Here is a 13,511-nt window from a genome sequence, read left to right on the forward strand (position 1 = left end):
GTCTTTATACGAACGCAACCAACGATTTTTTTCTCAAATTTGTTTAAATTAATAAATAACGCGGTCTTTGGGAAATCGATGGAAAATGTGTACAATCATACAGACGTGAAGCTATTCACTCGGTAGAACCGTGCTGAGCGACTGATCATTGTACCAAATTTTGTCGGATATAGTAAAATTATGTTCACGGATACGGATAGTTTGATTTAGGAGCTCACGCGCGATAACCCACATGATGTTATGAAGCAAAGCATACATCACTTGGACACGAGTGATTACACGAAAAACAATGAGTACTGTGTTCTTCGAACGAAATAGTGTATCGGGCTGAATGAAAGACAAGAAAAATGGTGCGGTTATCACGGAGTTCGTAGGGCTGTGAGTGAAGATGTACCTATTTCATGTTTGTGCCATGCAGAAGTATGTAAAAAAGTAATGAATGGCATTAAACGAAACTTTGATGCGTGGAATATATGTTTCAAAGATTGTATCAAACGTCCCGAAGTGAACATGGAAAATACTGTTTCTCAGAATCGTATAAAGTCTACAATGTATGACATGTACTTCTTTCGATAAACAACGATGCTACGTTATAGAACTCTCGTAGTTTGTATCTAGACTGCAGATTCTTATGCATTTATAGGAAATTTGCAAATGCAAAATTGTATACGATGCATACAATACGAAAGAATACATAAAATAATCAAAGTATACTGCTTTCTATAATTCTTGATACGTAAAACATTTTTTGCAACAAGCTTCCATCTTTTCAATTATATTGTCAAAAATATAAATTTCCGTAAGTATCTACAATCTATGTATGATTTATGAATTACTTTCCGTGATAAAGGATAAGAGGAAACTTTTCCTTCTGAAAAACTGATTTTTCCTCAAAAAAGTGTTTTCTACAGTAATTTTCAAATTATTTGACATGGTCAAATTAGTTGACTCAACCTATATATTGAAATGCTTAATTTAGTCATTAAAAAGTTTGCAGAAAATATTTCTCCGAACAACGGATGTATTTACAAACATATCTTTTGAAAAAGATTAATCCTTCATAATGAAAAATCTGTTGATTAAATTTTTGTACATTTATTATTCGCGCAGACACTCGTGCGATATACTGAATATGAAAAATTAGCTGTCGCATAACAGTGTAAAAAGAGAAGAAGAATCCACATGATATCTCCACATATCTTGATTAGATGGGCAGAAGTATAGCATGTCCGAAATTATTCTAGTAGAATTTGATTTAAAATTCCATGAATTTTAAATGGATAGAAAATCAAACGATGAAACTCGATGACTTGAAGCTTCGAATAGAAACTAATTTTTACTGCTTGCACGAATCTGGTTTCAAAATTGGGAATTGTCAGAGTTGTTTGTAGGATGAATGTACACTATCGTGTATAAGTTCATTTATAAATTAGTTATGAGGACACTTCCAAATTACTGCAAATATTGTAGATAAAATATACTTGAAACACACGACATATACTTGAAAATATACGACACACCAGTGACTCCCACTACCACACAGTGCCACATGAATCCATCATTATCAGTGCCACGAGTTCCAACAACTTCAATCTCACAACAACAGGAGTGTCACCTTTAGGAAGGAACACCTCTCTCGCGAAGCACATGCACACAATATTCCGCTGCATAGTAGTGCATAGATAACTCCGCATCGGGAATCACCGATCACACATCGACATCATGAGTGTCACCTAAATTAACGAAGTACCTTCATCGCGAAGCATGTCCATACAACGTTCCATTGCAACAATGTCAAACGCAACAGAAATGAACTCCTTATGTCGGGAGCGAAGTAGTCTGATGGACCAATTAACTTTCGTATCGAGACTACTCGACGAATACAAACGGTCCGGTCACCAAAACAAAGCCCTCATACTGTTTTACCGCAAAAGGTTCGATGAACCGTGGAGTCGGGTCAACGATGTCCAATACAAATTAGAATCGCTTGACGAAAACGAAAACGCGCACTTAAATGCCATCTTCGAATGCTGTCACGCCATGAATGCATGATTAATGAGACTCGAACGCAATCTTTCCTCAACGGGAGCTTCCAAGACAATGACGAATCCGAAATCACCAAAATGCAGCAGCAACATATCTAGCATGAGACCCGCAGTTCGTCGCCTACACGCGTCTTGACGACAACCAAATTCGCATCGTCATTATCTCGACAGCCTTTCCCAATGCCACCAAAACCTTAAATCTAACTACCTCCAATGATGCTCTGGGACGGAAATAAGAGAAACCCGCATCTGCCAACAAGCCGTCGTCCTTATTGTTCGTTACCCTTTAACCGTAGTTCACAACATAGAGAGTAACGGGCTGAGTTGTGCCCAGGACAACAAATTCAACCTCGAGTCAAAACCTACGACAGAGATTCCGGAATATACGATGTTCGAACCATCCAGGAGCAGTTTCTCCCCGATCATCACTTCCACGATAAATGTTCATCAAAACGTGTCGACTTTCAATAATCTGTCCTACACCATGCCGCCTGTACACCATGCCGCCTGTACACCATGCCGCCTGTACACCATGCCGCCTGTACACCATGCCTACACCTGTACCACCTGAGATCAGGAATATCGTATCGGAGAATCATTCTTCAAGACATAACGTGAAGACGCCACCTACGCCATCGCCGAGATGGGCCACACCACTGTTTTCCGCGAGGAGGGGAAGATGCTATTACGCATACCCAGTGATTCCCTGGGTAGTGTGAGACTCGGTAACCCCACTCGTTAACCAACCCCGGAAACGCCTTTCGGCATTACTTCACAGTTGGCCCTAGTGCGTACCCCTCATTTGTTAGAAATCTTCTCAGTTATTTCTTCTAGTTCCAGTTCTTCTTCTCCTCTCGACATTCATTTCTTGGATTCGCCTCGCAACCATGGTCTTCTTACAGAATGCCTGGAACCTAGTCTAGTTATCCTTTTTATTGATTACTACGTCAATAACATTTTCCGTCGTCAGTAGTATGCCGACATAGTTCTCCAGTTCAGTCCTATCGTAGATCCACCTAGGGCTGTGGAACAACGCATGCTCCGTGTCGTCTCCTTCGGTGTCACAATCCCAGCATCTCGAATGAACCTCTTTGCTAATCGTCCTACGGTACACTTTGAATATCCCGTGTCCAGTCAATATTTGCATAGCCCAGTGATCAATGTTTCTTTTGTACTTCGTAAAAGTACAAGCGTCAAAAATTAATTTCCTCGTCCAATTGTCCTATTTATAAAATCTCCATTCTTCTCTCCACTTGTCGTCCATACGTTTTTCCACTGTCCTCATCCTCTCAACGAAAATTGATGCAGCTCCTTCTCTAGAAAGCGTTTCATAATGTTCTTGCTGATAACTTTTTTCAATTCATACTTCTCGGCCCGGAGCTCCGCTTTGTAGTAGATCCGCATTGTACCCGTCAGTACGTACAGCGCTGCATGGGACACAGCTCTGTACGCTGTCGACGATCTTATAAGTGCGGTTCTTTGTACCTTCTTCAAGGTATTCTTATTTTTCTTAATTAATAGCGCAATAGCAATAACGCATAGAGCACCATCGACTCCCAAACTCTATAATATAGTCTCCTGGCTGAACCGGTAGGCCCGTTAACGTTTGGTAACAGCGTCCTAAGCACTCCCATCAGAGCATCAGCCTTGCTGCAGACTTTCTGAAAGTGAGCCCCAAATCTCCCACATTTATCCAACTACACCCCAAGATATCTGATTGAATGGGCCACACCTGCGATTGGCCCGAATCAGAATAATTTCCGTGTTATTGCCACCTAGACGAATCACTCAAATAGTATCGGTAATTTACAGAACATTCTACCGGACCTCAACGTTTGTATATTGTGTCCACAGAGCGTTACATCGAACAAGTCTTTGATATCAAACTTCTCCTTGGAGTCACCCTTGCCTCCAACGAAACCGATACACTCTCCAATGTCAAACCAAGTCCCAATCACGGACGCCACGACGCCCAACGCCCTCTCACCACCAAGGATCATCACTAAGAAAACACAAGTCGGGCAGGTCATCGAGGAGAGCCCGATCAACCGTAAACATCTTTCACGCCTCTACGACAGATCTACAGATGGACCTTGCTCTCGTTTGGGAAATCGACGAGGGACCACCAACGAAATACATGACTAGGACCACAACAGATCACCCCCCAGATAACGGTTATTATCTACCACATCACGGCTTAATCAAGGATAAGAGCCAAACTACAAAACTCCGCGCCGTGTTTGACGGATATGCACCAAGCGCCACCGGAGTTCCTTTCAACGACATTTCCTGGGCCGAGGAGTTCAACAACACTTCCTGGGCCGCGAACTTCAACTGGAAATTTCTTGGTAACGACGGGGACGACGGCGATGCAGACTACGAGGTAGATAACGTGCCCTTGATGCAACGACCCGTTGGCCGTGTCATAACGTTCATCCTGGCGCCGACGGCATCATTTGGATGGCCGCAGTTTGTACGGCAATAAGCATTTTGGATCGAGGCGCCAGGCGATCCAGCGGAATACGGACAACCAGCAATCTACAAGGAGTTGGACGAGATATCCAATTGATTTTACCTGTACAGAATTTTTGATCGGTACCCTTTCAACGGGAGAAAGGATGTTACATCCGGTGACTCTCTACACAACCGGGCCCCAGCCTACCCAACCTACCCAACCGCGGGCAAGATGGCTGCCTTGTCTACACATCCTTATTGTATTATTATCCTACTATCCTCAATAATCTTAAAGACCCACCATAAATCTTGGCATTTTCATAGTTAAGGTACTTTGGACCAAACAAGTATCTTTCTAATTGAAGTGCTGCTTAAATTTATTGTCCACTCCGGGAAGATACGGGGAAATTAGTTTTTGTATGGTGTCTCCCCCGAGCAACTTTCTCTCGGGGGCGGCTGACCCTTCCTTACCTACCAACCTTTTTATATCCAATTAGTAACAATGACTATTGCCCTCACTTTCCTATGCAAAGTTGCCATCCACGAATCCGATGATCCCGTGCGCTGGACACGCTCATCAATAGCTTTCCTTCGCGACACTGAACATCATCACCGAAATTCAATGGTTTTTCATCCGTTGACCAGTCAATGTCCTCAGTAGTTTATCAGCCTTAGATCAGCCATCAATTTAACTTACTGTTCACACGTTGCTAAGAATACGTCTACACGCACGCGTAGTGACGCGTAACTGTCTATGTGAACAAAATTATCGGAATAAAGTGTATATTGTAACCAGTTACTTCAGTGTTATAATCAGTTCAACCACCTCTATTATCCTAACCGAAATAGGGGATCGACCAATTCGTGGGGTTGGTTATCTAATCGTAACAGGAATTTACGACTCTCGCTGGCGCGCTTCTCCGTGATCGCGTATCTCCGCGAACGGTCGAACAAACGATTTGCTTGAATTGCATCAAGTGTCCGAATATAATTAAGATGGTATATATAATTTGCTTAACGCACTGGATTTAAGTGGCGATCTGGCAATCGCTTATACGTCATTCATGTTTTCATATTCATCGACGCATGGGTTTATATTGTCGTAAATCAAGTGATTATCGAGAACTGATCGATATATTTAGACGTATATGTTAAAAAATATATTAAGAAATATAATACGACTCAACGGCAAAATGGAATTGACTCGGAGAAATTACTTGTATTAAGATATACATATTGAGAAATATACTAAGAAGTATAATATAATTTAACGACAAGAAAGGTATGAGACGCGTATGAATTTATGTAGCGTTTAATTGTTTGTTTGTAACATTTGGTTTGAAATATATGACACTCAGTACAGAGAAAACTGTTGTGCTATTAATTAAACACATTTATCATTATTAGTTCCGGTAATCAAGGTTCTACTGTATATGGAAGGCAAGGAAAGACGCGAAATGATATTCTTGTATTTACGTCCTCTGTGACTTTTATTGCTTCATTTTGACAAATTAGAGTTAAAGTAATTGCTATAGTCTTTATAAGGAATATCGAGATGGATCGATCAATGTATTAATCAAATATACGATCCCACAAAAAAAAGATAATGATCTTAAAATCTTATTTAAAAAATGACTTTCAGAAATAATATTATCTACCACTGCGTGTACTCTTCCAAATAGCATAACTTTGTCCTCCACAATTTTTTCATATAACCATTAATAACGAAAATATTTAGATGTTCCGCTTTATATATCCGACTCTGTATATCAACGAATATTTATCAGAGCGTGTACCTACCAAAGCCGGTAGATATGCGACTAATCTGTGTAAAACTTGAATTGGAAATAAATGTATATCTATACGATTATATGATATAGAAACAAATGCATATACACCAATGGGCTTCTTTTTTTTTCTCTTTTTCCTCGTATTTTTTATAATTTGTTTTATCGAACAAAAAGAAAATTGTAATTGTAAGTATTTAACTAAATGTAGTAATTGAGGATGATAACCTCGTCGATGTAAATGACTTTGAAATATGTTAAAGAAACTAAACGATGCATTTTTTGCGTATCTGTCGATTTCTTCTTTGACCGTTGGTATTTTTCAAACAAGCAAAATTTTGAATAGAATTGTTACCTTCTTTGTCTTTATTGTACATAATTGTAAATATTTTTAACTGACACGAGCAACTTGTACGAATAATTTCGGCGCGATATACTGAAAGAGAAAATTGTGTTTAGAAACATATGTGGGATGTCTAGGATGATATAGTACGATGTAGGCAGAATGTAAGTAGATGTATGCGTTGAGGTCAGAGGAAGGTTATATACATTCTTAAAAATAAGATTATATATTTCGATGTATTGATCGATGTAGTTCCTTATAAAGAAATATTAGCCCTATTACTTTCTTTTAAGGAGATGTAAATATTTTAGACACGTATGTTAACGAGTACTAGTTATTAGTAATAATATTTATTAGTTTCTCTGGACTTTTACATTCTTTAACATATTTCAGTGTCATTCTTAATAATTACATATAATTAATTAATTGCAGTTATAATTTTCTTTCCGTTTAATAAGACAATTTATAAAGAATACGAGAAGGAAGAGAGAGGAGAAGAAGCACATTTGTGTATATGTATTTGCTTCTATATCATATAATTATATCAATATAAATTTAGTTCCAATTCAAGTTTTGCACAGATTAGTAGGGTATCAACTCGCACTAATAAATATATCGAAAATACTCAAAACAATAGTCAACGCTCCATGGTAAGTCAGAAACAAGGATATACGCAAAGACTTAAAAATACCAACGGTCAAAAAAGAAATCGGCAGGTACGCAAAAAGATACAAGGTAAGAACGGCAACACATCCAAACCAATTGGCTGATGAAGCGAGCAAAACTCTCATCGAAAGAAGACTAAAGAGAAAACACCCCAATGACCTTACTAAACAAATAAAATGAACAAACTCGAAGATAGTATCCCGCTGGGGATAGCCATCCACATGTTATTTAACAATAAAGCTAGAAAAATTTACCGAATATGCAGCTGGACGAATTGTAGAGTACAAATTACATAAACAAAAAGAAACTGATAAATATCCGCTGATACACAGAATGGGTCACTTCAATCGGAACAACTAAATATCTTCGTTATTAATGTTATGAAAAGAACTGCGCAGGGCAAAGTTATGTTATTTGGAGGAGTACACGCAATTTTACATACTGTTTCTTCTGAAAGTCATTATTCAAATAACATTTTAAGTTCATCATCATTTTTTGTTTTTTTTTATGGGACCATATATTTGTTTAATACTTGCATCCATCCATTTCGATAGTGTTTGTAAAGATTTAATTTAACAATTACTTCAACTCAAATTTGTCGTATTGAAGATATAAAATATTTACAAGAATACCACTTCGCGTCTTTCCTTGTCTTCTATATACAGTAAAACCTTGATTGCCGGAACTAATAATGATAAATGTGTTCGAATATAGAACAACAGTTTTCTCTGTACTGAGTATCATATATTTTAAACCAAATGGTACATGCAAACAACTAAACGCTACATAAAACCGTACACGACCCAGAAGTTTCTTATCGCTAAATCATATTATATTTCTTAATATATTTTGTAATATACACGTCTTAGTATAAGCAATTCCTCTGAGTTACTTTCATTTTGTGCTTCAAACCATGTTAACTCATTTTTGAAACCTTCGAATGAGAAGGCCCAGCTTCATCGTCGAAATTTGTGTTCACTCGATCCACATTTCTGTCTTCAAAATCTCGAACAACTTCGTTAGTACATATCTTCATGATTATGTCACAAGTCTCGTCCATTTCAAACCAGTTGAACACACTGGCTTCATCGCACCGTTCGCATCCAGGTAAGCTATGCAACAATTCAATTGTTTTAACTGCGTCATATTTCATTTTTATTGAGTACTGCCCACTCCACAAGACATCACGCTTCAAAATGGCGTCCCACGCATTTCTCAATATTGCATCGTCGACATAAGACCAAGCATCATATGCAAAGCTGCAGCAATCCCACATATCTAATTTGTCATGCATGTCTATCACATCATCCTCCGTATTGCAGAGAGGTAATGAAGCTAATGTTGTCACCAATTGGTTTCGGAACTTTCGCTTAAAACTTGCAATTATTCCACAATTCATTGGTTGTCTGAGTGGTGATATGCTAAGTGGAATACTTATAACTGTAACGAATTTATCTTTTCTATTTAGATCGTTGAGATCGTAAAGCAAGTTAGTATTATCTAGTAACAACAACGTTTTCTCCCTGCGCCCCTTCATCATTTGTCTTTCTATAACTGATTTTAAGAAATATTTCCTAAACCACTCATTGAAAATGTTACTGTTCATCTTAGCATTGACGTTTGCTCTGTAGATAGTTGAGAAGGCTTCTGTATTCAAATTGTATAAACCTTGAGTTTCTCCAATGCTGCCGATTATTAGTATCGGCAACTTGTGACATCCGGTAGCATTTGCACAAAAAAGTGCAGTAATGTGATCTTCCAACATTTGTTGGTTTCCTGCCTTTTTCGCACGGTTAAACATCGAAGTTTTTTCTGGTACTCCTTTCCACATTATTACTGTGTGAACGACATTGTAAACGTTCTCCAATGTGAACTCGTCTTTCAGAAGTTTGTTAAAACAAGCTTTGAAGTTATCCATTGCATCTGTAGTTCGGATTGGAAAATCTTTCCTGACATCATCATCAGTCATACGGTGACGATATCTAAAGTTGTCCAACCAAAGGCAACTGGCATTAAAATCAGGAGCTCCCTTCAATTTTTCATTAATTTCTAGAGCTTTTTTCTGTATCTCTGATCCTGTCATTTGTATTCTGTTTTGCCTACATCGTAAGTACAACTGGTAAACAATTTTTTCTAGATCCGTTACATGTAGCCATCCTGTACGTTTTCTGGAACGGCTAATATCCAATGTCTTGGCCTGGAATAGTCTTTTAATCTCTGCGTGTCCTGTATATATATTGCCCAAGCAGGGTACTGTAGTATCATACTTTTTTAGTATCAATGTTCGATTCGCACCTTGTTCTCTCATCCTAATGATGTCGTGTTTTTTTTCAACTGACAACACTGTCTGCGGTTTTCGCTTCATCATTGTTTGGAACGTTTCAAATGTAAATACCGCACAGAAATGATGTGACGCGATTTTATTTCGACAGTTCTCGTCGTCGACAATTTTGATTGGGGGAAACAAATACTATATAAACTATATACGTATATAGGAATATACGTATGTACGATACACTGTGGAGAATTATACAACGTTCTCATGATAGAACGTTCGGATGATGTATGTACGTAATCGAGGTTATGCTGTATTGTATCAAAATAACAAATAGTATTCGGCCAAGAGTTGATAGAAGCAGGCAGCACGAAAATAAGAATTTATTATAAGATTATTCTGGCATTCATAAGAAGAGATTTAATTGCAAATACTTTATAAATAAATGATTTCCTGTAACTAAATTTAAACTTCTGCCCATCCTATAAACGGTAATCTTTTTAAAAAGAAAAACAATGCATGGATTCTACGAATATTCGAAACGTTCTTTTCGTGGATTTATTTTCCGAATATTTTTGCGAAATTTTGTAAAAGGAAAAAATAATAAATTTAACTGCGCAGATAAATGAGTTGAAAATGAATTGTAACGTTGTAATCGTACTGTATTGTTAATATCGAGTAATTTGAAGGCATAGTTTTCTCCGTAGAAAATGCAACGTAGATTTTATCTGAGGTGTTGCTGTGTCCGTGATAATTGTTGCGCGCTGGCTGTAGATGTAGACGTCGCTATAAGCTACTGGGGTACTGCTGATTTTCTTCTCATTTTTGTATCGTGGAAGAAAAAAATAGGACTACGGGCGCCGAGATCCGAACTCGGGTACCGAACGTTCGTAACCTAAGGCGCTAACCACAGCGTTGCCGTCGTCCAACACTAGTCAATGTCGTGTAGTAGTATTTGCGGTTGAGTGCCGCCACATATCTATGAAAATTTTTTTTCTTTATTTATTAAAATTACAATCAATTCTCGCGTTGAGAATTTTCAGTAATTTTTCTGGCGTAGCGCAGTGACATAGCTGATTATTTATAATAAGTTAATACTTATTATAGATAAGTATAATTTATAAGTATTATAAATAAGTAAGTGTTACTTAATTAGATGACTAATTGAATCTAGCGTTTAGGTCTAGCTGGTAGTGCCTCTTCAGCCTGCGAATCTGTTCCGTCGTATCAAGTAGTCCAGTGATTAGGGGGTTTCGGTGTTTGTTGACTCTTTTGCTATATCTGTCGCTATATTTTGCTATTTCCTCTTTGACTGTGGGTATCTTGAGGTCGCGATGGATTGTTTCGTTGGTAACATACCAAGGTGCATCTATTAAGGATCTTAGCATTTTCGATTGGAAGCGTTGAAGTATTTCAATGTTGGAGTTACTTGGTGTTCCCCATAGTTGGATTCCGTAGGTCCATACAGGTTTTATTACGGTCTTGTAGAAGCTAATTTTGTTCTGTGTGCTTAGGTTGGAGCGTCGGCCAGTGAGCCAATACAGTTTCTTGAGTTTGTCCTTGAGTTGCTTTGTTTTGTCTATGATGTGTTTCTTCCACGTTAGTCTCCTGTCCAGGGTCATGCCCAGGTATCGGACTGAGTCCCTGCTAGGAACTGTTGCATTGTTGATGGTGACCTGGGGGCAGGTTTGTTTTCGGAGAATGAAGGTTACGTGTGAGGATTTCTTTTCGTTAATTTTGAAGCCCCATTTATGAAACCACCTTTCCATGGAGTCGAGACTTCGCTGAAAAGTGAATGAGGCTATTACCTGGTCTGCGTGGGTAGCTAATAGCGCTGTATCGTCTGCAAATGTCGCTATTGTTATCTCATTTGATATAGCTAAGTCGGCAGTGTAGATGGAGTACAGTAGGGATCCGAGGACACTACCTTCGGGTATGCCGGATTCTATTGGAAATGTTGCGGAAGTGGCGTCTAGGCATTTAACCACGAATTGTCTATTGGTTAGGTAGGATTTTAGGATGGAGTAGTAGGGGTGAGGTAGGATCTTTTTAAGCTTGTATAGTAGCCCTTCATGCCATACTTTGTCGAATGCCTGTTGGATGTCTAGGAAAACCGCTGAGCAATATTCTTTCTTTTCGAGTGTTTGGCTGATAGTATGGGTTATGCGATGGATTTTCTCTACTGTTGAATGTTGTTTTCGGAAGCCGAATTGGTGATCTGGGAGTGTTTTCAAGTTCTCTAGGAGTGGAAGGAGTCGATTCGTGAGCATCTTCTCGAATAGTTTAGACAGGGTAGGTAAAAGACTGATTGGGCGATAGGAGCTGGTTTCGTATATCGGTTTACCGGGTTTAGGGATGAGGGTAATCAATGAGATTTTCCAGGCCTTAGGATAGTGTTCAAGGCGACGGGTAGCATTAAAAATCGATGTGATGAGTGCGATCCCTTTTATGGGAAGTCCCTCGATTGCTTTATTGCCTATTAGGTCGTGCCCTGCTGCTTTCTTGGGATTTAGGCGACTGATTGTTTCTATAGTTTCTGAAGAAGTGAAGGGTTCAATAGGAGGGGACATTTGGAAGGGGCTGTGCAAGTATTCAGTAACGTCCGCGGCAGCTTTGGGGGAATAGGGTTTGAATACTTTAGACAACCATTTAGCAAGCAGGTCGGCTTTTTCTATAGGGCTTCGCGCCCATCCACCTTGCAGACGGCGGATTGGTGGGATTATTTGTGGGGGGCGTGTGAGTTTCCTGGAGGCCTTCCATAGTGAGTAGTTGGAGTCGGCTGTGGGGGATAAACTGGCGAGATATTTTTGGAAACATTCGTTTTTGTAATTTTTTATGGTTTTGGATAGCTTTTTAGTTGCGTTGTTTAGTTTGCGTTTGTCATCCGGTGTTCTATGGGTCTGCCATACTCTTCTTCGTCTACGTTTTTCTGCTATTTTTTTTAGTATGTATTGGGAATATTCTTGTTTGCTGATAGACGTCATTGTCGGTGTGGAGAGGCGGATGGCGTTTATTATGCTCGTGTTTAAGTATTCCGTGGCTGCTTCTATTTCTTCCTTAGTTTTTAGTGAAGTTAAGGCTGAAGTTGAGTGTGTAAAGACTTCTCTAAAGAGCTGCCAGTTGGTGTGTTGGTTGTGAATGGCGCCATTAGGTGTATTCTAGATAATTGTTGAACTGACTGTTACTATCACGGGGGAATGATCAGAGGAGAGTTCAGCCGAGGAGTTGATTTGGACGTGTCTTGATGAGATATTTTTAGTTACGAAGAAGTCGAGAAGGTCGGGTATTTTGTTAGTGTCAGTGGGCCAGTATGTGGGTTCGTATGTGGTGAGGTAGTTGAGGTTGTTGTTTATTATGCTGTTTAAGAGGTTTTTGCCTCTTGCTGTAACCAGTCTGCTGCCCCATTGGCTGTGCTTGGCGTTATAGTCTCCTCCAGCTATGAATCTATTGCCCAGGGTGTTCAGGAAGTTATCAAAGTCTTCTTTGGCGATGGAGTGTCTGGGGGGGGGGGGGCAGTATACTGCTGAAGTGGTGATTGTACCATGACAGTCTTCTATTGCTACGTTTCTTGCTTGGAGGTAGTCTTTCTGGAATGATGGAAGTTCGTAGTGCTTAATACTTATTTTGATTATGATTCCGGTGCCGCCGTGGGCCTTTCCGCTGAGGGGTTGAGTATGGTAGAATTTGTAACCATTTATTTTCAAATAGTTTTTGTCGGTGAAGTGGGTTTCCGATACGAGCATTACGTCAATTTGGTGGTCTTTTAGGAAGAGTTCTAGTTCAAATTTGTGTTGCGCTAGACCGTTGGCATTCCAAAGAGCTATGCGTCTTGGCTTTATTTTGCGTCGGGGCGTATTAATTTATCCATGATGAGTGTTAGTAGCGATAGCAAGTGATTTATTTGCTCCGATTGTTTCTCTATTAGCTTTTCGAGCCTTGAG

General features: G+C 39.2%; 2 protein-coding genes across 2 annotated transcripts in view; both read right to left on the minus strand.

Moving 5' to 3' along the window:
• LOC126866978 (uncharacterized) overlaps positions 1–13,511 on the minus strand; it is a 162,925-nt gene that overhangs the window by 70,254 nt on the left and 79,160 nt on the right. The gene's annotated exons all lie outside the window — the stretch shown is intronic.
• Positions 8,212–9,660, minus strand: LOC126866784 (jerky protein homolog-like). The gene has a single exon (XM_050620738.1). The coding sequence runs from the start codon at positions 9,658–9,660 to the stop codon at positions 8,212–8,214; it is 1,449 nt and encodes a 482-aa protein (XP_050476695.1).

This window comes from Bombus huntii, chromosome 6 (assembly GCF_024542735.1).
Source record: "Bombus huntii isolate Logan2020A chromosome 6, iyBomHunt1.1, whole genome shotgun sequence".
NCBI classification, from domain to species: domain Eukaryota; kingdom Metazoa; phylum Arthropoda; class Insecta; order Hymenoptera; family Apidae; genus Bombus; species Bombus huntii.